Raw genomic sequence first — 25020 nt, forward strand, 5'->3', positions numbered from 1 at the left:
AACCCGAGTCCTTTGGTATTTATTACATTTATTGTCAAATAACTTTGTTATACTGAAGAGTAACACTTCTGTAATATGGAAGATTATGCCTTGTCAGTCGGCAATAACTTTCATTTTGCCATAACAAGCATTTTTATTCTTAAGATGAAAATTTTTACATTTGCAAAATTTTCTTATTTGCCTGAGCTAACCAACTATCAAAATTGTCGCTTCTAGTCTTTCTTTAATTTTAAATTTTAATACAAAAACTGAAAACTAAAGTAAGTTCCTAAATAGTCCAAACTCATGTACCTTTAATGAACAAATGATCATTATTTACATCAATCAATTAAAGAAAATATAAAAACACCCGATATTTTACTTCAATAGTTTGCAACAGACTGAAAAAGGAAAATATTGAGACATGTAACTTAAAATTTAAGTATTTAAAAGTAGTTTAAAAATTACAGCTGAAATGAAACTACTCATGACAATCACCTCTGAAAGCAGCCAACTTTTCCAAGAGAAAAGCATTCAATGTTATTAAAAATCAAATCATTAAAATAACCTCCACAGATGATCAAAATAAGTTGAAATATGGATAGAAATCTTAGGAAATTTCAGTGAATATTACTTTGAAAGGCAGAAAGCCCTCCCCCCAAAGAAATCCTCTTTTCTTATTTGGTGTTTATTATCTAAACAATTCAAAATTACATCTAAGTAATTAATTATCAATATTTTTTGTTCCCCTGCTCCTGATGGTGGGCCCTCAGCTGACTTCAGCTTGGACACTACTAAGGCCAGAAGCGATGATCACTTTATTATGGAAACACCTCATAGGTGGGCCACCTTTGCCTCCTATGAAAGGATGGACAGTTACAAACATGCCTTCTCTGGAATTCGAAACTGAGCCCTTTGGTATTGCACTAAGCTCCCCTAACCACTATATTGTCTGGGTGGCTGAGTAAATGTCACAAAATCGTAATTCTTTAGAACTCATACCAGTGTTCAAATTAATTGCACACCTGAAATTTTAATAAAAATCAAACAGATCAAATAGTTTTGTATAAAAATTATAGTTCAAATTAATTGCACACCTGAAGTTTTAATAAAAATCAAATAGATCAAATAGTTTTGTATAAAAATCAAACAAATTTTTTGTATGACTAAAATCACTGTACCTTCTTAGTATTATGGCCCATGTTATGTAAACAGTGTCAAGATTATCAACACAACCACCAATACATGCCACTGTTCAAATGGACAGCAGTCCTACTGAGGATTATTTATAGCGCAGAAGCTCCAAATGAAAAGCATGTTGCCGAACCCATTTCTTTCTTTCCAAGATAAATTTAAAAACAATTTTTTTTTTTAACTAGAAGTAAAGGTGATGCCATATTTTTCTTTCAAAGCACATCTTACTTCATATTTCAATCAACAAAAGCATTTGATGATGCAATATGAAAAACTGCAAGTGATGGAAAAACACAAATTTTGACAACTGGCTCATTGATTTCAGAATACTATTTGTAGCATCCCAGCAGTTTTTTTAGTGTTAGCCAGAGGAACTGATGTCAAGCAACACAGCTTTATGAAAATACAACTACTGACTGGAACAGTTTAGGAGCGAGGTGCGTACATCTAATCCAACAACTGGATACGTAAATAGCTGGCACTGAATTAACATTAAAAAAAGGGGGGAAATAGGGGCAAAAACAAAGACAGCAGGGTTCTTCTACAATACTGGATATTTGGTGGGTTATACTGAGAAAACTGGCAAATTATTTCTTGCTCAGGTTATGAACAGAGAGCCAAATACACTTGCAGCAAAAATTGTCAGCCATGTTCAGACCACAGATGAGGCATTTTACTGTGAACCAAAAATTTAATTTTGTTGATCCAACAGCCAAACTGTTGAAAGACTGCAATGCTTTGCCAAGTGGTGGAATAAAATTCAGGACACCAAAGTTCTCCTTTATCATGAGTCTTACCCTGTTGAGTTCATTTGGCAAAAGTCTTTGAATGAATAAATGCTTCTGATGCTATATTAAAAGCAACTGTGGAAACAGGGCAGTGACAATGTGTACATGAGAAATAAACATGAATTTAAGAATAATCCCGTCACTACTTGGCATTTAAAAGATGGTAGCCACAATAATAAGAAAGTAGCAAATCATATGAACTCATTTTGATAGTTGAATCAGCATCAAGAGAATTTTGTAAATGTCTTACAGAAGTTTCATATTATATATCTGATTCCAAATCTATATAATCATTAACGAATTACATGCTATTCTCAGTGCAAATTAATTTTTACTAATGGTACAGTGTAATTTTTAACATATTTTCTAAAATAATATTAAAAAATACATCAAAATCAGCCTACTTGGAGGAAAAAATGGATACTCTTCCGCTCCATAATCAGAAATGTATGTATGCATACATGAAGGTGTGTATACATGCATATACATATTCATACATTTCTAAATACAGTCCTGATAACATAAGTTCAAAAAAGCAATGCAAGTGAATGATAATTACTGCACATTTCCAAAAGCAACTAAACCTGCTGGATTATAATAACTCATTGTCTTAACTGCTAGCAAAATTCATAATTATAATCATTGTAAACTAAAAAAACAAAGAACAAAAATAAAGAAAATATGTCCAAAACAATAAAGAACCAAAGAAATGAAGGGTACTTTTCCATTTCGCCAGCGCAAATCTCGCCAAGCAGATTTTATTGGCGACAATGCATAACACACACATAAAAAATGTTAACAAATATTGGTTCTAAGAATTTTTTATTTTGAAAGCATAAACATCATAATATTGTTTAAAATTTTGTAAAAAGCCAATAAAAAAGACAATAAATTTGTAAAAGGGCATTAAACTGCACTACAAAAATCTAATTCTCTCTGTAATTATCTACATTAATTTCAAGTTAAATCTTAATTTGGAATACAAGTTTAAGAGCAAGAACTATTTCAATTCGTACGAATAGCTTACTCAGAAATTATGTAAAAACCACACTGCTTTGCTTCGCTAGTGCATTCTAATTAGACTTGATGAATTTAACCCTTGACTTTGCCTTTTCTATAATTTCGCCTTCGGGTGAGCGTTGTGATTGCATCCTAATCAATGTAATTACTGCGAATGGCCTTAGGGCATAAAATTAAACTATCTGGTAAAAATTCTTTGTAATTCTATCAGGGTTCGTACACATTTCCTTACATGAAAATTAAGGACTTTTAAGGACCATCAAAGAAAAAACTAAGGACCTATCAGAAAAAAAAAAAAAAAAAAAAGAATAGAATAAAGCAATTATCCATACAACCGACTTCATGCTTGTAATTTCACTTTAAGAAACTAACAGAAGTGTGTATTATGCACTATTATTAAATTCAATTTAATACTTACCATAAAACAATTTTGAAAATTAAACTAACTCCCTACAAGTTATGAAGTAGATAACATTAAATTAGGAACATAATTTTTTGAAAAACGTGTATAAGTGTATTTTACAGTAATAACAGTCACTATTTTAGAGATTTGCATGATTATTATTTAACTTATTTGATATTTATTTAAACACAGTCAACTACTATTATAATCACAATGTAAGAATATTTTGAAGATTTAAATAACTGATTTGTAAACATACAATTTATTTCCTTGGTTTTTTGAAAGATACTAGATTTATAAACTGTACAATAAAAGATACAAAACATTTGTGCTTTTTTTAAATCTGAAATCTTTTCAGCTATTTTAACATCTAATTTATTTATGTCTATTTCCTTTTCTTTAACTATTCTTCTAAGTTCATTTGCTTTGATAAACAAATCAATGTTCCTGCTGGTCTCAGTTTCATCTGCTAAAGCATCTACTTCTTCATTAATATTTTTAATGTCCCTTTGAAGAAATTTTTTCTTCTGCTTCATATAATCAATTTCTTCCTCAATAATATTTCTTTTCCTCTTTGAATTTTCAGATTTAGTTAAAGATTTTTGTTCTTCTAAATACTGAACTTCTAAATAACAAACTCCACTTCTTGCAGAAGCTGCTGCTGATCTCATTTCTTTATTAATTTCGATATTAAGAACACCTCCAGAAAATTTTATGTAATCAAATACTGTGCATTGAAAAATGTATGATGAATCACTTAAATTTTCAATTTCAATTGCTTTATTTACAGAGAAGCCCCTTTCCACAGAGGCCTGTTCATGTGACAAGATAAGAATACTTGTGAATACTTTAATAGTGAAAATATACATTTTTTACTATATTATATATATATATATATATATATATAATTTATTTCCTAAACAATATTGATTAATTGATTATATTATATAAGTTTAATTAAAGTGGAATTATTTTAAAAGAGTGAATCCATACTGATAAGTTATATTTTAAAAGATGTATATACAAAGTCCGAGATCCGGACATCCAATATCTGGAATAATCTAAAATCCGGACCTCAAAGCCACCACCAACCAATTTTTTAGGGCTTTTTTGAAGGGAAGGGATATGCTTTATGCACACGCATTAGATTTTTTTCCTCATCATAAAAAAACATGTCGGAAATCCCGATTCTTAATCTCAGTTTGGCGCTAAATAAAATATCTCATTATTGAAGAAATAATTATTTTAGCATAAATTTGTGTGATTAGTAACCTGACTCCATAGTTGCGTATCTGCTTGGCATAATCTCAAACCGAAACATTTGTTAATTTTACACGAACTAATATTTTATATCGTTGATGCCGAAATCGCGAATCATTATTTATTGTATTTTGCTTTCATCACCGCATGTTTATCAACGGATGACAACTTGAGTGATGAATCATGCAGCGACGCCAAATAACAGAGTATTATCCAATTACAGATTTAAGTTTAATGCGCTAAAATGTTGACAAGGGGAGATTTAGCAGAAATTTCTTTCCTTATGCTAAAAATAGATTTTGTTAATGATGCTCATAGAACAAACGATTATATTTAGTGCTATTTGAATTAAGAATAACTGATTTGTTATTCACATAAAGCCAGAACCAGCGCCAGAGCTCGCATGGCCGCACCAGGCGGCAGAATTTAGCGAAGTTAAACAGAAGTTTTTCATTGCGATGACAATGCCCAATCATCAATCAATTAACGGAGGGCGAAGTCTGTAGTATGGTTCTAAATCCAGAAAATACAGCTACCGATAGTGAAGAAAGTAACAGAGAGGTTACTGAACGAGAAAAAAATTTTGATTGACAAGTTATTCGGAATTCTCGACACATTAATTACAGGACTTGAACAATGGAACTTAATAACTGAACAAGAAATTATACGAGGGCTATCCAGAAAGTAGATTACGTTTTGGAATAAAAAAATAAACAAAGTATAGGAAACAAATTTTATTATATACAGATGAAAGCCACACTCAAATACTACTTTTCTACATAGTCACCATACAAATTAAGGCATTTATCGTAGCGATGTACGAGCTTGGAAATTCCTTCGTCGAAAAATTCGGCCGCCTGCGCCTTCAACCACTTCGTTACCTCTTCTTGCCTTCCATCTTGCACAAAACTTGTGGTAACCAAGCTTTTCGCTGATGATTTCGTGCAACAAACTTCGCGAAATTTGTGGAAAACTCAAAGAAAGTTCCGTTATTGTGAAATTTCGATTTTCACGGACTTTAGCATCGACTTTTTCGAGAAGTTCGGCGGTCACTATGCTGGGTCTCCCACTTCGATCTTCGTCGTGAACATTGGTTCGGCCATTTTGAAATCTTATGACCCACTGACGCACTCCACCTTCAGTGATAATGTTGTCCCCATACACTTCACGAAGCTGCCGATAGATTTCTATCGGTTTACAGTTTTTTGCAGTCAGAAACCTTATTACTGAGCGCACCTCGCAGCTCGCGGGATTTTCAATTAACGCAGACATTTCAAACCGTCACAGTATCTGAACGGAGCACAGCACGAACCTCTCACTAGCACGGCTAGATGCAGACTGAGCTGCGCAACGCTCTGACCCCAAGATGGCCGCGCTAGCCCCGCCCCTAGCGGACACAGACGGAAACGTAATCTACTTCCTGGATGGCCCTCGTATGTCTATAGTATTAGTCTAACGTATTAGCAGAGAAAACAAATCAAACAACTCACATTGAAAGAAATGTTTAATAAAGTAAACATATAAATATTAAGCTCTTTTCTTTTGTAAATTTTGATACCCTTTAAATCATAAATGCTTCATTATTTCATAAATCACGATTTCATATTTTCAATTTTATAATTTCTACGTGACATCTTGGTAGACTTAAAATGATCTAATATCCGGAAAAATCTCAAATCTGGGATCGCCGAAGTCCCGATGAGTCCAGACCTCGGATTTTGTACTGTATAAATATACATATATTTATATATAATACGGAATGCATATTTTCAGTTAAACTTCTACTCAATAACTTTAGTAATTCATGAAAGTTAATTTTGCCTCTAGTTAATTCAGGAAAATTAGTTTCAATTAGTTGTTTTCAGCTTTAAAAATATTTAAAAATTTTTAATTAGTTAGTTACTTTCAACTAATAATTGTATCGCCATTAGCAAACATTATGCATTACTATCAACAACATAGGTTTAAACCAAATACTTAATTGTCTACTGAAGCTTCAAAACGTATTTCCGAACTTCACTTTTTCTCGGCTAGCGTTACCGAATTTGGCCTTGGTGACCTAAAATCGAAATGGAGCCAACAGATTTCCCGCGAAATCGATAACAGACCCTCCGCAGAAATAAACTCATAATCCCAATATCCCATACATATAGTATGTGGAAAAGAGAATAAACTCCGTAGAAGGTGATAAAAAATTAATTTATGGCTTAATTAAAACAAACACAGAAATTAAGCTAAGCAAAACCGTGTAAAAACAAATTGAAATGATAAAACGAAACTTAATTTTCATGTGAATTTTCAGCGCTGACTCTCCCATTCTAGAAATTTCAATTTGTTTCAGACAAAGACCACATTTAAGGATTGCCATCCATCAATATCCAGTCTTTGTAGTCAGCTTGATGAAGCCACAGTTTATTGAAAATGCACTTTCCAGGCATCTCGTTCCTATTGGCGTCAGAACGGTTGTGGCCTTCCAGGTTTGAATTGCTCTAATTTTAGCAAATATTTTCAGAATCCCCCCCCTTTTTTTTCTCGAGCACCTTCATCATCACTTTTGCCTCTTAAAGAACTTCCGGCTTCACGCTTTCGTCACAATCTGCCTACATTTATGGATAACACCTGTTTCGAAAGATTGGGTGAATAACCAATCAGTCACCGATACTTTCGTTCGGGTAGCTGTTTTTTTTTTTTTTTTTTTTTAATCGTTTGCAACGCAAATCCGCCAACAGATTGGTTAAGAGCCATGTAATTTTAATTCCATATTCATGAGAAATCGTAATTCACACTTAGAATGGCAATCATTAGAAATGATAAGAAATGTCAAATGAGCAAAATTAAGGACCGTTTATTCATTTTGGCCAAAATTAAGGACTTTTAAGGACCAAAAATCATTTTTGAAAAAATTAAGGACTTTTAAGGACCGTACAAACCCTATCTATGCCAGTACTGAAAGAAACAATCAATCTGATAAGAAATGGCTGCGACTTGTTTTGAAAATGAGGCGTAAAAGGTTACTAGCGAGGATATTCGGTTTGGTATCAGTTGTACCATTATTGGCGACTTTATCGCCTGCGCCGGCGAAATGGAAAAGTAACAAATTAAGCTTCTCATACAGCATATATTTAAATAATGATCTTTAAAACCATGTGCATACAGTGTTACGATCAAAACACTTAAAGGATTAAAAAATAATAGAGCATAACTGAATTCACCTTTAAATATAGAATACAAATTTGCTACCTTTAGATATGGTGAAAGTGGCATAAATTCTTTAAAATTACAAATACAACCATAGTGCTAATCTCATAAAATATGCATCATGCCCTGTTCATGCCCAAATAAGTAAGTATTAGTAACAAAATTATAAATCTGTAAGGTATATTTTAATTTTATAACAATTATTTTAAGTTTATGCCTATTTCCTATCCTTCCTAGCTTCAGCTTACAACTTCCTACCAGAATGAGTTTTTAGAATTGTGTTAAATGCAAATGAGAAGAATAATAAAATTTAAGTCAAGTTCCACTGACTTCGCCAGAGAGAATTAGGATTCCTGAATAGCACACATTTGCCTTTGGGCTACATCTCTCTAAGCTGTTATTACACTCAGCCATATTACATATATCTTTTGATAGCTTCACTGGCTAATTTAATATTATAGCCCAACTAGTTTAGAATTGTGTTAGCTTCTGCTAAATCTCTTTAGTTAGTCATTATTTCTTACTTGCCCAAGTGGAGGCTTTGCTGTACGTCCTGAGAAAGGGGCCGACTGTTAAATCTTTATTTTGAGGAAATAAAGGGTAATTAAACCTTCTTGAAGTTTACATTTCTGTTCTTGGACTTAAGCGATTATTCGCTTAGCATTTTACTAGGTTCCTTGACATCGCATTTAACAAGATTAAAAGTGAAGAACTCTACAAATCAACAGCACTTTTTTTTTTTTTTTTTTGAAAATGACAGATTATTTTACAATATTTTAATACGCAACACAGATTTAAAAAAATGAAGGAAAATTACTTACGGCGTATAAATTTGTCTAATGACTCCACCCAATATCTCCACCCAGCACTTGTGGAGCCACCGCCATGAGTAAACCAAATCAGGGTACTGTCCACATTATCGGGATGAGGAAGTGGTCGGAACCCCAGTCCTGAAAGTAGTACATCTTTATTTTAAACACTGTTTCTTAAATAATATACCACAAAAGAGCATATATACATTAATATCAATTCAAAATTATTTAATTAATTATTAACAAACAAAATATATTAAAAACTAATGCTGGAAAAGATATTTCTCATGAGCATTATAAAAGATGATAACTACTCTTGGTACTTATGTATTAATGTAATCAATCACCTTGGTGCAATTTGGTCACTTTTTACAGATGAAAAGATAAAAATTACGGTACTTTTCCATTTTGCCAGCGTAGGTGGTCAAAGCCGCCAATAATGGTACAACTGATGTGAAACGGTCATGCGTCGATTTTATCATCCTATGGTGCTCTGGAATTTATTGTAAGAACAGCTTCCGTGGTGTTTCAACCAAGTCATCTTTAAAATTCGCACAAACTGTCTGTCTCCATTAACGAGGATTTTGTGAATAAAGGACAGCAGGAATAATGTGGTGCTCGAGTAAACTTTGGATGCTGGACGATCTGTCGAGCTGTCAAATCGCCTTTTTAATCAGTACACGAAGGTATTCCCGAGTAATGGGAGTGTGCGGTATGGACTTCACTCCGTGAGTGATTTTTTTTTTTTATTTGTTTTACTTTAATAATTATCTTAATACTCAAGCAAGAGTCGTCATTTTAATGTTTTTTTGAAATTTGAGTAATTACTTAAATTAATTAATCGATGTGGAAATTATCAGTGTTCTTAAAGGGAATTACCGTGATAAATACTTAAAGTTTGAAGATGAAATGGGAGAAATACTAGTGTTACACTTATGATACAGTAGGATTTGATAATGTTAATCTTAATTAATGTAAACTGTAATTTGGTGTTGTATTATGTGTTATTTTGCATAGAAAAATATGTGGTAGGGGATACTGATCAGTTACCCAAGTATTTACTAATAATATAATATATTCAAGAATTTAATAAATGTGCATTTAAAATTTAATTGAATTTGTGTATTTATCTTGTGTGTAATTTACTGTGGTCTGTCATGTCCCTCCATTTGTTTGAGCTTTGAGGCTTTTAAGAAACATGGAGTTTTATTGAATTGGGGTTATTGATTTTTCCCTAGTGTGCTTCACAATGCGCCCTATTGCACTAAACCAATACCACTTTAGAATTGATTGTTCAATATTATATATGAATGTTATGAATGATGAATAGGATTATAGATTTTTTTGTTAGTTTTGTCCGGCACCACGTGTTGAGTCAGAGTTAAAGTTTTAAAAAAGTATAAAACACTAAATTATAAGATATTCAACAACAGCTGGCAAATTCCATAAGCTCATTAAAAGCAAATTTAAGGCCAAAAAACATTAAGATTTGTTTATAAAAATTCTTGGAACCTGTAATAGAACAAAAAAGAATGTGTTGTTTTACAGAAAGATTGTTATAAGGACAGTTGCCAAAAGAATAGTTATAGGCATGGCTGCCAGAGTTTAGCACATTCTGAAAGTTTTGCAATTTCTACTAGGGTATTTGTGTTAATACTGTTATGAATTCTGTACTCAGATAGCTATTGTTAGTAGGATTATAATTAAAATTGTTCTATTTCCCCATGCAATGCAGCACATGACGAGTTTTAAGAGAAAGCTATGCCAGAAAAGTAAATATACAGAAGCACGTGCATTTAACACTGAATAAAAGCTTATCTTGGTAATTTATATTTTATTTAAATAAATGTAATTGACTACTATGTTAACTGTAACCATAATTCTACTGTTTTGCTTTCCAGAAATCTCAACTACTAGAAATCCCTTGTGACTGATTGAAAGCTATAAAAAGCAGACAGAGAACATCTCAGCTCAGTTGTTTAATTAGCTGCTGTTGTTACTGTTGTGAATTTGCAGTAAGATCGGATTAGCTTTCTATTTAAATGCACTGCGAATTGCAGTCTATTGATTATTACTGCCTACATTTAATTTTGTTATTCAGAATTATTTACCCTTTAAATGAAATATTTCTACGTAAAATGCGTTATTGGTAAGCCTTTTGCCCGATATAAAAATTAGCTCTTTTTCCCTGTCATTTACAAAATCACACCTATAATACCAAACATAATGCAAAATATTAAAATGGAAAAAAAAAAAAAAAAACTGCCCTTAAAAATTGACAACAGTCCAACTTGCATAGTGGCATCCGAAAGTACAGAGAAATTTTACATTCTGCATTACAATTGCATTTATTAATTGATCAACAGTACCTAAAACAAATGAAATAGGTTAAAAAATTGTTAATAAAATTATGTAATTAAAAATTTGCCTGAGCATTTTATTAAAACACTTTATCATTATACGTTTATTTTACTAATAACTTTGTACTGAGACAGCATTCATCTAGGTACTTAGGTAGGTTAGAGTAGATGGAAGGGTGCCCTTTGGATTATCGCCAAGTTGTTATTTCATATATGGTAACCTGAGCAGTTGAATGCTATGGAAACCCTATTATGACATAATTCGTTGTGTGATTACAGTGAATTTGGATGATGGGATGTATTTTGAATATGTTCTTATTTGTGGTTTACACGCTAAAATGGCTGAATGTTGTAAGATTAATTCAAAGTTTTTGTATGATTCGGAATGAAAGGGGGAAAAGCATTAATTAACTGGTGTGTAAATGTAGGTTCACTTAGTTGCCATTATAAGTGTCCTATTTGTAGGAAGGAAATGCGTATGGTCGAATATCAGAGAATACCTGCACTACAGAGGATATTTTTTTGTGAATTTATGTGGCGACACCAGTATACAAATTCTAGTTCAGATAATTTTAGGAAGTTTTTGGATGCTGTTAAGGAATTTTTGGCTGAAGACAGGGAAATTCGTAAATAAAGTAAGTGGATATTTCCTTTGTGTAATGCTAAGATGAATGTCTCTTACTTTATTTCATTGTTTGACTTAAAATGTAGTTTATTGAGATTATATATTTTTTGTTTGTTGCTCCTTTGACTTTTTAAGTGAATATAGATTGACGTGTGCATGGATAAAGTCAAGGGAGTGTGCAATGCCTAGTTTGTGCTATTCTCTGATTTTTTTTTTTTTAAGGTCGATGTGTACATGGATACCAAGTTTATGGAATTCTTTATTTATTGTTATTTTGGATTTGTGTAGCAGCGGCGATTTATTTAAGACAAAATAACAAATCAAAGAACTGCACAAACTCTGTGTCCATGTACCGCCAATTATATTAACAAGAGAGATCCGTAAATATATTTTTACCCTTAGGTAGTAACACAACCACCTTGGTGCAATTTGGTAATTTTTTACAGATGAAAAGCCAGACGTTACTTATCAGCTACAAGTTTGTCATTTTCGTGACATTTAAAAAAAAGATTAGAAAACTATTGCTATTTAGATAAGATGATAAGCATTATCAACATACAGGGTGTGAATCAGAAGTTTCAAGACTGGTTCGTTTCTGAGTAGGGGAGCACGCGCGGACCGGTTCCGGTGGGTGGGGGCAGTTGCCTCCGGAAGCCTGGAGAGTGCACATCGCTTGCAGCGTGAGTGCATGTCATTCACCTCGGTCCAAAAGTGAGAGAGGTGAAAATGGAGCAATGTTATGCAATTAAGTTTTGCGTGCAACTGAACAAAAGTACCACGAAGATTCAAGAGATATCACGGTATGATTCAAGAGGCCCTTAAGGTAGAAGCCATTCACCTCGGTCGAAAAGTGGGAGAGGTGAAAATGGAGCAACGTTATGCGATTAAGTTTTGCGTGCGACTGAACAAAAGCACCACGAAGATTCAAGAGTTTTATCACGGTATGATTCAAGAGGCCCTTAAGGTAGAAGCCATGTCATGTGCAATGGTTTTCATGTGGCACAAACGCTTCAAAGATAGCCGCAGGAATGCTGAAGACGACGACCGCTCTAGAAGGCCATCATCAAGCCGAACGGATCAAAATGTGGAGAGAGTGCGGGAACTTTTAAACAATGATTGTTGTTTTAGTACTAGATTAATTGCCGATGAACTGGGACTCAGTCAGAGTATGGTGTAGACGATTGGAGAATTTGATGATGTGAAAAGTGCAAGCCAAAAGTTTTGTCGGTGGATCAGAAGAAATGGCGCATGACTGTTTGACAGGAACGGTTGAATGTTGATCCAAACCTTCTGGAGAAAGTGGTTACTGGTGATGAGACCTGGGTCTACGAGTACGATCCTGAGTCGAAGCGTCGAAGCTCAGAATGGCACAGTGCTTCCTCGCCGAAGCACAAGAAAGCTCACATGAGCAAATCGCATGTGAAGTGCATGCTTATTATTATTATTTTTATGATAAAGGAGTGATTCACAAGGAGTTTGTTGCTCACGGGCAGACTGTCACAGGTGACTTTTACGCTAGAGTGCTCCGCTGCTTGAGGGATTGAGTCCGCCCAGCGTTTAAGGGTGACTGGATTCTCCACCACGACAACGTGCCCACTTACACGCCGCCGCCGAAGTTTTGGTCAAGTTCAACGTGACAACACTGCCACAGCCACGACTTGGCTCCAAGTGGCTTTTTCCTCTTCCCCGAATCAAGACAAGCCTAAAAGGGAAACGATTCGACTCCATCAACACCATCCAGAAGGCTTCGACAAGAGCCCTTGACAGCATGACGCCCGAGGCCTTACAGAAGGGCTTTGAACAATGGAAGACGCTGGCAGCGCTGTGTTGATGCTGAAGGATCATATTTTGAAGAATTTTAGTCTACTGTACTTAAATGTCCAATACATTTCTAGTTCTGAGGTAGTGTGGTGTGTGGTGTATTCAATTATGGCAAAGCACACTAGGGCTATCTGCCTAAGGGGACTAGTTCTGAGGTAAGTCTTGAAACTTTTGAATCACACCCCTGTATTTTACCAATTTTAAATATAAATTTTAGTGATTAAATGACGATTTTGTGATGCATTAAAAAATAAAACACACTCATCTCCAAATGTTTCTGCAATTTTTTCATATATTCTTTTCCTTAAGTATACAGCAGCTCGTTTTCACTAAAAAAAATCTGAGAATATCAGAAACTCATCTCACAAACCTTGGGTACACTAGCTATCTACCAAATTTATCTCTTCATTGTTCTCTATAGAAATTTATGTGCCAAAATTCTATATTCCTGCAGAAATTTTACGAATGTTTCTTCTATTGCTATCAAATTCTATACGTGCAACTAAGTTTAAGGCAAAAAATATCACATATCCAAAAATAGCAATGTTGCTTGACTGAAGAATTATTATTAAAATGGTTGCCAAAAGTGTGGTTCTGCAAACGATTTCCAGAGTTTGATACATTCTGAAAATTTCACAAATTCTACAAAAGTGGTTGCAGGAACACGCAAGTACTCTCTATATGAATGATCAGTAGAGTTACATTATTGAGACTGTATGAAACTGTTGTAAAAGTATATGCATATAAACGGCAGATCTATCAAAGGTGCTGATTTAATCACAAATTTTGTGTAAATTTAGATTTTCATACAAGCATGTGAATTTTTGACTGCACAGAAATTTGGATAATTCTAGCTTTTTAAGTCTCCACTGAAATACTGGTTTAATTTAATTTTTTTTTTTTTTTTTTTTGGTAACTCTATGGATCAAACAATTATTTGCTCAAAGACAAAAAGTCTGAAATGGAACTTTTCCAAAGAAAAAGCATTATTTGTGATAGAAAATTATGCTTGAAGAACCACAAGATGAATAATACAGAAAATATAAATGAAAATCTATAGAACGAAATTGTGAACAAAATACAATATAAAATTTTAAAAAAATGAAACATTAAAGGAAATGTGCATTTAAGATTATGACAAAAATTCATATTAAAATAACATACTCACCAGGATTTGTTCCAATACGACTGCTATCCAACTGCCATTTAGGATGATAATTATCCAAAGTTTGATAAAATATTAAAAGCATAACAGTCCAAAATCCTGCTAGTAGCAAATAAAATATGACGTAGAATATTGAAATTTTCACTAAAATAAAATTTAAAAAAATATATTTTATTTAGAAATATTTGAAGTTAACAAACATAAAAGCTTCATAATTTCAATCTACAAAATTTATCTATGGCTATTTAGCATAAAGGCATAGTTCAAGAATTCATATCAGCAGGCAAACAAGAAACGCTTTTATGTAAATGTGTTAATTATGAAATTTAAATTATTTATCAACATTTCAATCAAAATAAAATTGATATAACAATTCTTAGTTAATGCATAACTTTTTTAAAAAACTACATTTTTGTGATGAAACTGGATTATGTCTGTTTGTTTTTAGATATATTTTAATTCTACATCAGGGAATGGATTTTTGTTGCTTTTTTATATGTGCTACTTTATGAAAATAATTTGGTACTTTTCCGCTTCGCCGGCGCAAATCTCGCCAAGCAGACTTTGTTGGCGACAACATACAGTATACACATAAAAAAAATTTAACAAATGTTAGTTCTCAGAATTTTTTATTTTGAAGACATAAACATTTTAATATGGTTTATAATTTGTAATAATAAAAAGACAATAAATTTGTAAAAAGACAATTTAAGAATTTACTATGCTATCATGGTTCAACATCCTGATTCGCCGATTCGTATCACGTGACAACAAGTGATCTCATCTCACGTAAACTACGCTACAAAAATATAATTCTTTCAGTAATTATCTGCATTAATTTAAAGTTAAATCTTAATTTGGAATACAAGTTTAAATGCAAGAATTATTTCAATTCCTACAAATAGCTTACTGAGAAATTATGTAAAACCGTAGTGCTTTACTTCACTAGTGCAATCTCATTAGAATTGATGAATTTAACCCTTGACTTTGCCTTTTCAATATTTTCACCTTCGGGTGAGCGGTGTGATAGCATCCTAAGTGATTTAATTACCGCGAATAGTCTTAGGGCATAAAATTTAATTATCTTTGTAAATATTCTATGTAATTGTATGCCAGTATTGAAAGAAACAATCAATCTGGTAAGAAATGGCTGCGACTTGTTTTGAAAATGAGGTGTAAAAGGTTTACCAGCGAAGATATTCCGTTTGGCATCAGTTGTACCATTATTGGCGACTTTATCGTTTGCTCCGGCAAAACGGAAAAGTACCAATAATTTAAATAATGATTTTAATTACATTAAAACTTTCTTTTTGGGGAAGAAAGGGGACTCAATAGTTTACTCCAGCATTAACTTTAAAAATTTTAATTATTAAATGGCTTTATTTAATAGAAGTATGAAGACAGCAGTAAAACAGTTAGTACTGAACAGTAAAATACCTTGCAAAGAGCATGAGCAAAGGATGTGGTGTTTAAGTGGTGTTAGAAACAATCTTTGTGAAAATATGATTACTGACCAGAACAGTTTTGTCAGAGAGGCATTTTTTCTACATTTAATCCAACAATCAAATAAGAGAATGTATGGCCATAAAAGAACACAGCAGGATTCTCCCACAACAGAAGAGATTTGGTGGGTATGTACAAACATATGCATTCTTGTTCAGGTTCTAAAAACAACCCTCTTGGCAAAAATCGTGGACCATGTACAAGAGAAATCAGTTTATTCAGACTGATGAAGATAACAAAGAAGCAAGAAAAAGGCTAGCTTTGCTCATTCACTTCACTGTGAATCATAAATATCTTGCAGAATTCATGTGGCAAAAGTCCTAGGAACAAGAAAATGCTTTTGGGCCATACTGAAAGGAATTGTGGAAATATGGCAACCACAAACTTTATGTGGGAAGTACACATAAACTTAGTACCATTATGATGAGGGTAATAAATATAAAGAAGTACTACAATTTCTAATAAAAGGATGTTTAAAGAGCAATTTATTATATTTTTACATGTAATTCATTTCTATAAGAAATATTGACTAACATATTTTGTTCCCCCTTCTGGAATTATCTATTGCACCAAGCAAGCTGCTGAAGAACTACAATTTTTCAGTACATCAGCTTAACATTGGTATTATATTATCGAAAATGTTATACATAGCATTTTTGAATGTCAAAAATGCTTAACAACCCTCGCAATTTGTTGAATACTCTCAATGACAACTGCTTTGATCAAGTCACGAGATCTATTTTCTTCATATCCACTGTAACTGATTATTTATCATGTAGTTCTAAAATAGCCATTTAATCATTCTTATAACAGTCATATGCCCATATCTACAGACTTAGAACCTACGGCCTCACAAATCGCGGGAAAAGTCCTTTGAAGTTTCAACATGCACGTGGAGTGATAAACTGTATGGGACTAAAGGTGAAACCAGACACTGAAATAAGCTAAGCACTATACTCCCACAGTAATCATTATTATACAGAAATCTATATAATATCCTAACAGATGGCGCTAAATGAGATGGATATGTAAATAATCATCTTTAGAACCTCATATATATTTTCAAGTTAAGGCAATCCTCAGAAATGCACTTGGGTTTTCATCCGCAGAGAACCCGTTGGCGCCGTTGCATTTTTACTCGCCAAGCTCGCGGTTCATCGACGATGAGCCGAGCCGAGCCGTAAACATGATTTTTAGTGCATGTAAATTCAAGTTAGCAGACAAAACAATATATTAAGCATATGGTAGTAAAAATTTACAGATAATAAGCATGTAGATGTAAAACTAACCGGTTTAACGTGATATACGATCAAGTTAGCACAGAAAAGAATATATTAAGCATAAGACAATATATAAACATTTATAACGGAAATAAAAATTCATTTAAAAAATATAAATTAGTATTAATGTACTGAAATTACCTCGTTAAATGAAAAAAATTTGTCTTAAATTCCAGTTAACATAGAAAACAATACATTCCTTACACCAGCAGCGGTTTGCTAATTTTGATGACCATGGTGATGCATCAAACTATTCTGTCATCTTAGATAATCAATAATATTTTTTATTTCAATTTAATCATCTATTTATGTCACACCTGCCATTCTCTGAAAGGTTATTGTTAGAAAAGCATTAACAATACATTATCTTGTTAAAATTTTACGCCATAAAAATTGATTTATTCTCATAATTTTAGATGACAATACCAATAATAAAAATAAAAGCATTACTTAATTATTTAAAATGCACATGTACATTTTTGCGGCCTACGGAAACAAATTATTTTAGAGGTTGGAAACCTCATGGTTCTTAGAGCTGTTAATAACTAAGAACACAACGTGAACAGCCAAAGCCCCCTGAAGCTAATTGCAGGCGGCTTTGGAACAGCTGCGTAACAAATTAGCATTCACACCTCCTTTCATCCCGAACCGAAAACCGGCATCTACCTACAAAAATATTTCTATCTATTCGTTGTTAAAGCGAACAACGACAGTGATAATTCAACAAAATGAACGCAAGACAAGCAAATAGGATAAATCCGCTGGGTTACCAGGTTTGAACTATTATCGCCAAAGTTGGCGATGTTTACATTTACCGGGTTCTCTGCGGAAGTGCTTCCTTGCACTTTTCTTAAATGATCCTTTCCCAATGAGCACTATAAAAATGTCACGACTTAGCAGTTCTCAAAGCATTTAATTTTTCCCTGTTCTCTATGTACACAGAATTTTCCATTAAATTTCTCTCATCTGCTTTTAGCAGTCTCCTTATTCTCATGAATGGTAAGAGCGTTCTAATAACACCTTAAGGCATCATTTTGGTACACATATTCCATTACAAAATCTGCTTGTTTCAGTCCCCTCCATCTCTTTTACATTTTCGCCATATATTTTCCCAGCACCTTGTGTAAATATTTTTAACAAAAAAAAAAAAAAAAAAAAAAAACCTGAAAGCATCAGAAAACTTGGAACTGGAAATACATGCACGTTCTGTCAGAATAATCAATTGTGGAACACACAGTCGATCAACCGTGGACATACCATCTTGCGATTTCAGATGGTAGCTGAAAACGATGGCCATCACGTAGAACATGTTTTTTGTAACAAAATTTGTAAAATTGTAAAACTACACTAAAGGTGTGCCTAAATGTATAATTTATTAATAGAATGCCCTCTGATCATACTATCTGTAACTAATTTTTTTTTTTTTTTTTTTCTTCTTTTGCTGAGAAAGATTCTCATTCCGTTTAAGTCCACCACAAAATTTCACAATTTTCTGATCAATAGCTTTGCTTGTAGGCAGCTTTGAAATAAGGTACTTCAATTATAGATACCCTGTACATATATAAAATATTACATACGAAGAACTTCAGTTGTATAATTAACAAAAGCAAACATTTCAAGCTGTATGTTATGTATTAACATACAGCTTGAAACATACAGTCATTATGCATTAAAAGTTTTCTTGTAGAGGCTTTTATGTTTTTATTAAGAACACTTAAGTATCCATCCCTATCAATATGCCTTTTGATAAACTTTAAATTTCTTTTTCCAAAGGCAGCACATCACCCAAACCATTATACCTACTCCCTTGCTTAACAGTGGGCAACAGGCTTTTAAAATTAAATTCTTAAATAACATTTTGCCACCTATTAATTTGTTTTTTAGCTCGAATTAAATATTAAATTTAGATCTTTCTGCAAATAAAACATTGCTCCAATATGCTAAAATTTTATCATGGATTTTGCAAAAGCCGGACCTATTTTCCTTGTTGATGAACAATTTCTTTCTTCCCGATCGCCCACTTTATCTATTTACCTAAATTATTCTTCTAAATGTTAACTTTTAATACAAACTATTCTTCTGAATCTGCTGAATGTTTTACAGTACTAACTTTCAGGTACTGTTTGATTTTTTTGTAGAATAAATCTAAGATTCCTTGGTAGAATGTGTTCCAGACTCCAGTACATCTTCAACAGTTCCACACAGTTTGCAAAGTTTCATTACATCAATGGTAATTAAACGTTTCACATCAAGAACTTTTTTTATATATATTTTGAATATTTTTAAAATCTTTAAAAAATAAGAATTATTAAAATTTTTCACAGTGTTACTCATTAATCTGTAGTGTCTTGCCATGTTCACTTCAGATACAAAACTATTAATACGTTTTGCAAAACGAATAATTTCAAAGTGCAGATGATATTCTTATAATGTATTTTCATTTAAAAGAAAAAATTGTACAAAAACATCTAAAAAAAAATTTCGAGTGTCTGAATAATTACAGAACTTAATGGTTAACACTTTCAGAACAAATTATTTTATTAGAAGGAACATTTTCCTGATATTTACTTTTCAACAAGTCAGGTTTGAAATAGAAAAAAAATTATATATTAGGAAAAAAAATGTTTCAATATTTCTATGTCAATTCTATGTTTCAATATTTACGCAAGATGTATGCAAATATATTTCTAAAATACAAGTGTCCGAAAATAAATGCGAGCTACAATGCTTATCAATTAAATGAATAACTATTCTTTGATTTAACCACATAAAAAATTTTTAATAAAATGCGAAAGCCAAGTAACTTTCACATACTATATAATTTAAAATTATTTTATTACAGATTTCTATAGTAGAAAGAGTCATAATTTTTAAGAAAATATCAAATGATTATTTCTAGATTATTAACAAACTACATTTCATGCCTCATGAATTTTAAAAGACTTTAAAAAAAATTTATATTAACAAACTACATTTCATGCCTCATGAATTTTAAAGGACTTTAAAAAAATTTTAATCTCATAAAATTTAAGAGATTAAATATATACATAAAATTTTTCTCATCTATTATTCATTTAGCACATTTTTTAATTTCTCATATGTGACAGCATCTCATGCTTTTTATTTACATATTAAATATCTGACCTTCAAAGTATTACCATTATTACTTAAGGTCAGTTAGTATGGACTCTGTATTAACAATAATTCATTGATTACTTTACGATATCTTAAGAGAAACATTCATTGCAAGTTCATGCAGAATTTTGAGGATATTCATGAGAAACATTTTTGGAGATAACTGGGAAAACACAAGAAGATATCGGATTTGGAATACTATACCGAATGATAACTAACAATACAAGGTGCAAACTTTTTTTTTTTATTGCACAACGCACAAATGCCCATATATTGAGAAATCAGCTTATGATCTTCTAATATGATTACACGAAAGGTATTTGCACGAGTCACATACAAAAATTTGACCTTTACTTAAAAGAGCCAGATCTAATAAACCTATTTTTTCGTCCATTCTTTTACTTCATAATATATGGGAAAAATCGTAAACATGCTGTAGGTGAAAAGTGTTAGTCTTGCAACTATCTATGCAAATATTAAAGAAGAAATATAGTAAAAACTCCACTGATCAGATGTCCTTTGATTTCGAATATACCTTTGGAGGGCGGGGTAACGTGTTTGCTAAGCAAGTTTAGATTTTCAAATATGCACTTACACCAACTGCTTCCACTCCGCCCACAGAATTCTTTTGTTACAGGATTCCAAATAAAAGTTTTTAGGCTTTTGTCTTCTGGTTCTTTGGAGAATTTAATATCTCCATCGACACCTGCCATCTTTTCCATGGTGAACAGACCAACAAATCGCAGACGATCGATCAACTAACAAACTGACGCCAGCCGCAACCTGGATGGATTCCGATTGCTACGGTTTCCTTTTTAACTGCTACATTTTAGATGAAAGGTAGTCAGTCTAAAACCAAAAGAGATTCCTCTAAAAACAAATAAGTTTCATAAAGGCTCTTAGGAAACATTCAGACCTTCCGCGAAATTCATTAATCGCTTAACTGTTTCTTTTTTGTGAGGAATTTGGCCAAAAAATGTCACTTAAAGTTTCATTTAAATTTTGGCTTCAAGATTAATTTCAGTTTAAATGCTATGAATTATTAAATGCATGCATTTAGGGAAACTTTTATGAGAAAAAATTTCTAGAAATATTATCACTTAACATGTTGTTAACATGGCTGCAGATATACCAATTACAAAATAATCTATCTATACTATTAAAATCTGTGCGCATCTGTCTCTTTGTTTGTTTATAACATCATCTCCTTCGGAACAGTGGGGAGTTCAGTTTCAAAAGAAGTACTCCCAGATTCCAAAAATTCGTGGGAAGCTATTTTCACCATTCTCAACTTCGATTTCCTATATATTAGTTAAAAATTCTAAAAATGCCATAATAGCAACAAAAATTGGTTATTGTCGGTTACGCTATACATTAATTATTGATTGCTGCAGGTTATTGCGAGATATTCAAAACTCTGAAAACGCTAATCTGACAGCAAAAAAGAAATATATTTACGAATTGGTTGTTTGCAAGGATGTTAGAAAAGAAGGAGCGAGGGTTCGCAGTTTTCATCACACTCTGAAAATCAAATCTACCTATCAAGCGGGGGCCATGTCTGTTGTGGCAGATTACTACAATTCGACGCTGCCAGTCTGGTAACTCATAGCAACGAAAAGCAAAATAATGTTTATTCTATTGTTAGTATAGATACCAAATAAATTAATATTATTAACGATCTGTTTTTGTTATCATAGTTGCTTGTCCAGCTACGCTTTATTTATTATTGTTCAAAACGGCTTATTATGCAAATTAAATTATTATTATTATTATATTAAAAGCAGAGTGTAATTATCTGTCTAAAAAATGTACAACTATATCTGGGAACTTAAAACATTGCTTCACAGCAATGAAACGTACTTGTTTCTATGATGCCCATTGTGATACTTTGGCAATATGAAGCAACTCCAATAATGGAACACAGAAAAAACTTTATTTAACACTGAAAAAATGGCGACATACAAACTAGAAGAAAAAACATATTCTAACATTTAAAAATAAATTACATTCTTCGTGCGAACGTGAACTGCGGTGCTTAACCACCAGGGTGCCTGGGCGCCATAGCCCTACCCCTCATCGAATAACATGATAAAAGTTTCGAATTATGAGAAATATAACTGAATGTGCTAAATAATTAAATGAGCAAGAGTTTAAATTCATAATTTCTAATAGTTAAATACAAATTTTTTCCTTAAGTACCTAATTACTAATCCATACATAATTAACTATTTTTTAACAACTATTTCACAGAAGAATACATGTACACACAAGAGAAACAAAATACGAAGTGCGACGCCTTAGTGCCACTAGTAAAAACAAAAAGCAATCAGGAGGAAAAAAGAACAATATACAAGAGTCGCACGAGGCACTCGAGTCTGGTGTCAAATATTGCCATTCACAAATACCTTAATGTTCATCTATTTAAATTATTTAAACTACAAGATTTTAATATTATTTAAAGCTGTTATACCATGCACGGATTTTTCTGTAAAAATATATTAGATTTCTAATGAAATGACTCGCTGTTGTTAAATTTTTATTTTAAAACAATAATTATGATATTTATTATTTATTATGTACAGGAAATTATCCAAAAATAGTGAGAAATCTAAATTTTTTTATATAATATTAAAGCCTTTATAATGACGTTTCTGTATATTTCAAGGATTTGTTTAGATTTTATTATCTACTAATTGAATGTTTATCAAATTTCTGATTTATTCACAATTTTATCGTTATTTAACAAAGAATCATCTCACATAAAATGTTTCAGGAATACGAAAGAAATTTGTTTTATTTTAGTATGCTTAATAGTTCGACTTTTAAGTTGTAATATACTAAAAGACGAAAATTCATATATTTTTATTGAGTATAGCAATGTTATTGAAATAGTTCATTATTTGAGCTAATTTCAGAAGACTGGTAGTTAATGCGAATAATAGCTTGTTGTAATACACGTTTTCTACCAAAAAAGTACTTAATAAGGTTAGAAAAAAATATCAAACATGAAAGCAGTATCCTTGGTGCTGGTAGTAATCACCACCCAGATCTATGATTTTCTGTGAAAGTTTTGGTAGATTTTTAAAAGCTTCGGTCCAGAAACTTGGCGATCGCGAGTCCAAAAACAGATCAACCTCATTTCGAACCTCCTGTGTAGAATGGAAGATAACACCAGATATAGTTTCAAGTGCGAAAAAAGGTAGGAGGAGCGAAAAGGTAGTAGAAGGCTATATGGTGGGTGTGGCAAAAGATCCCATTCAAGTCAATACAGAATCCAGCCGGTGAATGCGTGGTCTTGCATTATCTTGATGGAACATTACTTTTTTGCACCGGAACTCAGTTCGACGTTTTTCCTTGATAGCAGCGTCGACATTGACTAGCATCTTGCTGTACACCTTACTATCGAGGGTTTTACCTTATCCCAGATACTCTTTGTGGGTAATACCACGGCCATCAAACAAGATACAAAAAACGTTTATCTTTTTGTTAGTCAAATTGCTCTTTGCGACTCTGCCGACAGGATCAGCGGACGTAGATCAACCCCCTTTTCTGCTTGTGTTGTTGAAGTAAATCCACTTTTCATCACAGTGACGATCCCGTGGAGAATTTTGTTCTTGAGTTAATATTCGAGCAGATTATTGCAGGCCCGAACACGTCTGCGCTTATCTGCTTGAGTCAGCTCATGCGCCGCCCAATGATTGAACTTGTACGTCAAGTTTATTCGATGCATAATACTACTAATGGACATGGCACTAACGTGTAACACCTTAGCAAACGTTCGACTGGTTGCATACTGATCTTCCACAAGTTTTCGCAGGCGGGCCTCATCAACATCAAAAGGCCGACCAGAGCGCTCTGCTTCTTGAATGTCGTAATCCTTATTTTTTAACCTTCGGTACACACATGATACCAGTGACACATGATAAAACATTAGTACCTAAAGCTGTACATATGATTTGGTGGCATTCTATAGCTGACATTTTGCAACAGTACTGGAAGTAAAGGTGGTTTTAATCTGGTAGCGGGATAGTTCTATTTCAGACAACTTGTACTTAATAATAACGATATTTTTTACAAATTTCGCAACATAGTGTTCTAAAGCAAATCTCTTTCTTTGAATAGCCAAAAATCGTTTGACAAAATATGATTGAACAAGCCAACTTCTAACTGTTTGCACGGACAATATTTGCGGTGGCGGGATACTTTCATTAAAACCCAATATTTGAAATTTTTTCTTTTTTTAAAGCATTTTATTAAGATATTTTATAATTTTAAATGATCTAATTCTTAATTTCAATTTAAAAACACTTTAATCTTAAATTTTGCATATATGTCAGTTTTAGATTTTATTTTGGGAAGGGGGGGTGATAAACTCGAGAAAATTTTTGGTAAATTTGGTTCGGGTTCATTCAATCAAATATCATCACGCAATCATAAAATCCAAAATTTTAAACAAATCGAGAAAAAAATTAAATAC

The 25020-nt window shown here is 32.6% G+C and overlaps 1 protein-coding gene across 1 annotated transcript in view; it reads right to left on the reverse strand.

Moving 5' to 3' along the window:
• LOC118200550 (sodium/potassium-transporting ATPase subunit beta-like) overlaps nucleotides 1-21346 on the reverse strand; it is a 42212-nt gene extending 20866 nt beyond the window's left edge. The window contains exons 1-3 of the mRNA XM_085811527.1: nucleotides 21139-21346; nucleotides 14629-14769; nucleotides 8664-8792 (exon numbers count right to left, since the gene is read on the reverse strand). Of these exons, the coding sequence (XP_085667653.1) occupies nucleotides 8664-8792; nucleotides 14629-14769; nucleotides 21139-21265 (397 nt within the window). The 5' untranslated portion in view covers nucleotides 21266-21346. The remainder of the gene's footprint in view (nucleotides 1-8663; nucleotides 8793-14628; nucleotides 14770-21138) is intronic.
• Between the last annotated feature and the right edge of the window lie 3674 nt (nucleotides 21347-25020).

Source organism: Stegodyphus dumicola, chromosome 2 (genome assembly GCF_044657685.1).
Source record: "Stegodyphus dumicola isolate Sdum_Otavi_A_Nest chromosome 2, ASM4465768v1".
Classification (NCBI taxonomy): Eukaryota; Metazoa; Arthropoda; class Arachnida; order Araneae; family Eresidae; genus Stegodyphus; species Stegodyphus dumicola.